This window comes from Carex rostrata, chromosome 33, assembly GCF_964058835.1.
Source record: "Carex rostrata chromosome 33, lpCarRost1.2, whole genome shotgun sequence".
NCBI lineage: Eukaryota > Viridiplantae > Streptophyta > Magnoliopsida > Poales > Cyperaceae > Carex > Carex rostrata.
In genome coordinates this window covers 2426795-2429407 of record NC_135950.1, presented here as the reverse complement: position 1 = coordinate 2429407, position 2613 = coordinate 2426795, and the positions used below count along the sequence as shown (strand labels likewise).

Here is a 2613-nt window from a genome sequence, read left to right as displayed (position 1 = left end):
CGAATAAACACCGTACACGTCAGTCACGCAAAAGTTAAGATATCTCAGAGAATTCGGATTTGGATTCGGATTCTAGGCCGACAGCCTCGCTCCAATAAATAAAAAAACGGATAATACATGTGTTAAGGATATATTCGTCGTTGTCGTGGCACAATGAACAGGCGCCAGAATAACACGTCTCCTCTTCCGAAGTCTCTCCTCGCGCCACGTGTCTTTCTTTTTCATTCTATAAGAAGACCTTGCCACTCACCTTTCTCAAATCATCAAACACTTGCAATAGTTCTAAATTTCTAATACCCATCCCTAAATTTTACAAGTAACGAATTAATCAAACTACAAGAAGCTAGCAATGGCTCGTGCGCCGGCGTGTGTGGAGTGCGGTACAAGGCGGAACCCGTGCCGATGCAGAGTTGTGGGACCGACACTTGGGTTCTTGGCTTTTGCCGTAACGGCGGTGGTAGAATGGCCGGTAGGAGCGGTGGTTTATATCTTTAAGCACATGAAAGGCCGACGCATCATGGGTCACCCGGCAAGGGTGGTTTATCCAAAAGTGGCCAGTTCAATTCCCATTTAAGTGAAGGTTCAATAGTTGTAACATGTGTTATTTTATTATATATGGTTGAGTTCTTTCTCAAAAGTGTCCGATCCAGTACAATTCCCATTTAATTGAAGGTTCAATAGTTGTGTTATTTTATTATGGTTGAGTTCTTTCTTAATTTCTGAGTAATTAATAAATGATATTTGTGGTCTTTGTGTCATTGTATGGAGGTGCTAATTGTGTAATTTCTGTATTTTGTAATTTAGAAGTGAAAATATATGGTAAATTTTATTTTGCATAATATTTTGGAACCAGCAAAGACCTTCAATTTAATCACATTTTGAAGATTTTAGTAAGAATATATTCATCAGTGTTTTGTTAACACTGTTGTAAAGCATTTACAAGCTACAATATATATTTAAGAGTACCACATTTGTTCTTAAATGGCACCAGGTTCCTTTCTTCAGAATGGCTCTGTTTCTTATTCTGATAAGTGTACGTATTAATCACTATTAAAATGGGACAATATCTGCAAGATTAAAAAGTGATTATCTGCGAGGGTATACTAACGTGCTTTTTCTATTAGCGACGGTAGTATCTGGTATACCATACCGATAGTTTTTTTTGCGGATACTGTTCCATTCTCGTAGTATCTAGAAGGAGAGAGGATGAGAAAAGCAAGAAATTATTCCTCTTGAGCAAGGAATCCATGTCTTTTGTATTAATGTACCTTTTGAGTTAATTTTCTAACCGTTCGAGTATAATTTGAATTAATTCGGCTCACATTTATAACAGCTCTTTAATATTAATATGGATTTGGATCGGACAGTTCAAAACTTAACTCAAAATTTGAGTTAATGCAGAAGATACAAATTATTTTTAAATAGTGGTGGAATGGTAGGTAGGGAGAAGTGAGAATATAAATTTCCTCACTTGAAAAGATTTAAGAATATTTATTATTTTAAGAATTTCACATAATGTAATATTAAGGAATATTATTTTTAGAGAATGTATTATTATCATGTTTGATTCGCACCTAAATATTGCTTTTAAAATTTTAGAATATATAATATTACTTGATACTTTTTTAGCCTCGTAAACTTTTCATTTTATTAATCTCCGAATTAAATGTAAGAGAGGTAACTATCCTTTTCGTTCCTCTCTCTTTCCTCTTAACACTTTACCTCCCTCCTTTTGTCATCTTGTGTGTATCAAACATAGTAGTTGAGAAAATGATGTAATTTATTATTAGATATTTAGAGATTGTTGGAATTAGAAACTTTATTTTATTCCTAAAAGGAATATAATTTGAGATGATGACATCTACAATGACAACCATTCGTATTAAAGAGAAGTTTTAAATTCTAAGGGTATAGATTTTAACAGAGCAGTTTGTCTTCATGCAAGACATGAACTATAGAATCAAAAAAACATTGCATATAATTCATACACTACATGAAGCCAAAACTACGCTGTTAATATATTTAGCCAAATTCTAGCATCCTCCAGAGGTTAAGCGCATCATGCAACGCTTTCCAATTGCACGAAAGATGCACAGCAACCACATATTTTCCTCGACCAAAAGAAAAAGAAAAAAGAAAAAGTGAGATGGGACAAGACTTTGACTATCCTGTAATTTCTCCAGAATTACAGTAGATTCGAACTCTGCTGGTTGAATAAAGTGCAAGATATCTCTCTCCTCACGCCACGTGTCTCTCTTGTTGATCCATGATTTTTTTTTATAAATTATAACTAAAAAATAGATTTTTATAAAGCCAGGATGATTATTTTTTTTAACAATTTTTGAATGTATTTTTTTTTCGAAATCTGTGAAAATAATTGAGATCGAAATGATAATTCGGTAAAAAAACAAAAACAAAATGACATTTCAGTTCTTATGATTTTTGTATAAAAAAATAATCAAATCGGTTTGATAAAATTTATTTTTCTATTTATGATTTCTAAAAAAATTCTTGATCCATTTATGATTTAGAAGATATGCTTGTTTTTTCTATAAAGAGAATTTTGATTGACGCTATCAGTGATGGAAATGATATTCTCTGGGGAGTTTTTTC

The 2613-nt window shown here is 32.9% G+C and overlaps 1 protein-coding gene across 1 annotated transcript; it reads left to right on the top strand.

Annotated features, from left to right (window-relative positions):
* The first annotated feature begins 269 nt into the window (after nucleotides 1-269).
* On the top strand, nucleotides 270-751 carry LOC144548455 (cold-regulated protein). The gene has a single exon (XM_078297126.1). It carries the CDS (start codon nucleotides 350-352, stop codon nucleotides 572-574), a length of 225 nt encoding a protein of 74 aa, XP_078153252.1. The 5' UTR covers nucleotides 270-349; the 3' UTR covers nucleotides 575-751.
* Nucleotides 752-2613: the final 1862 nt, after the last annotated feature.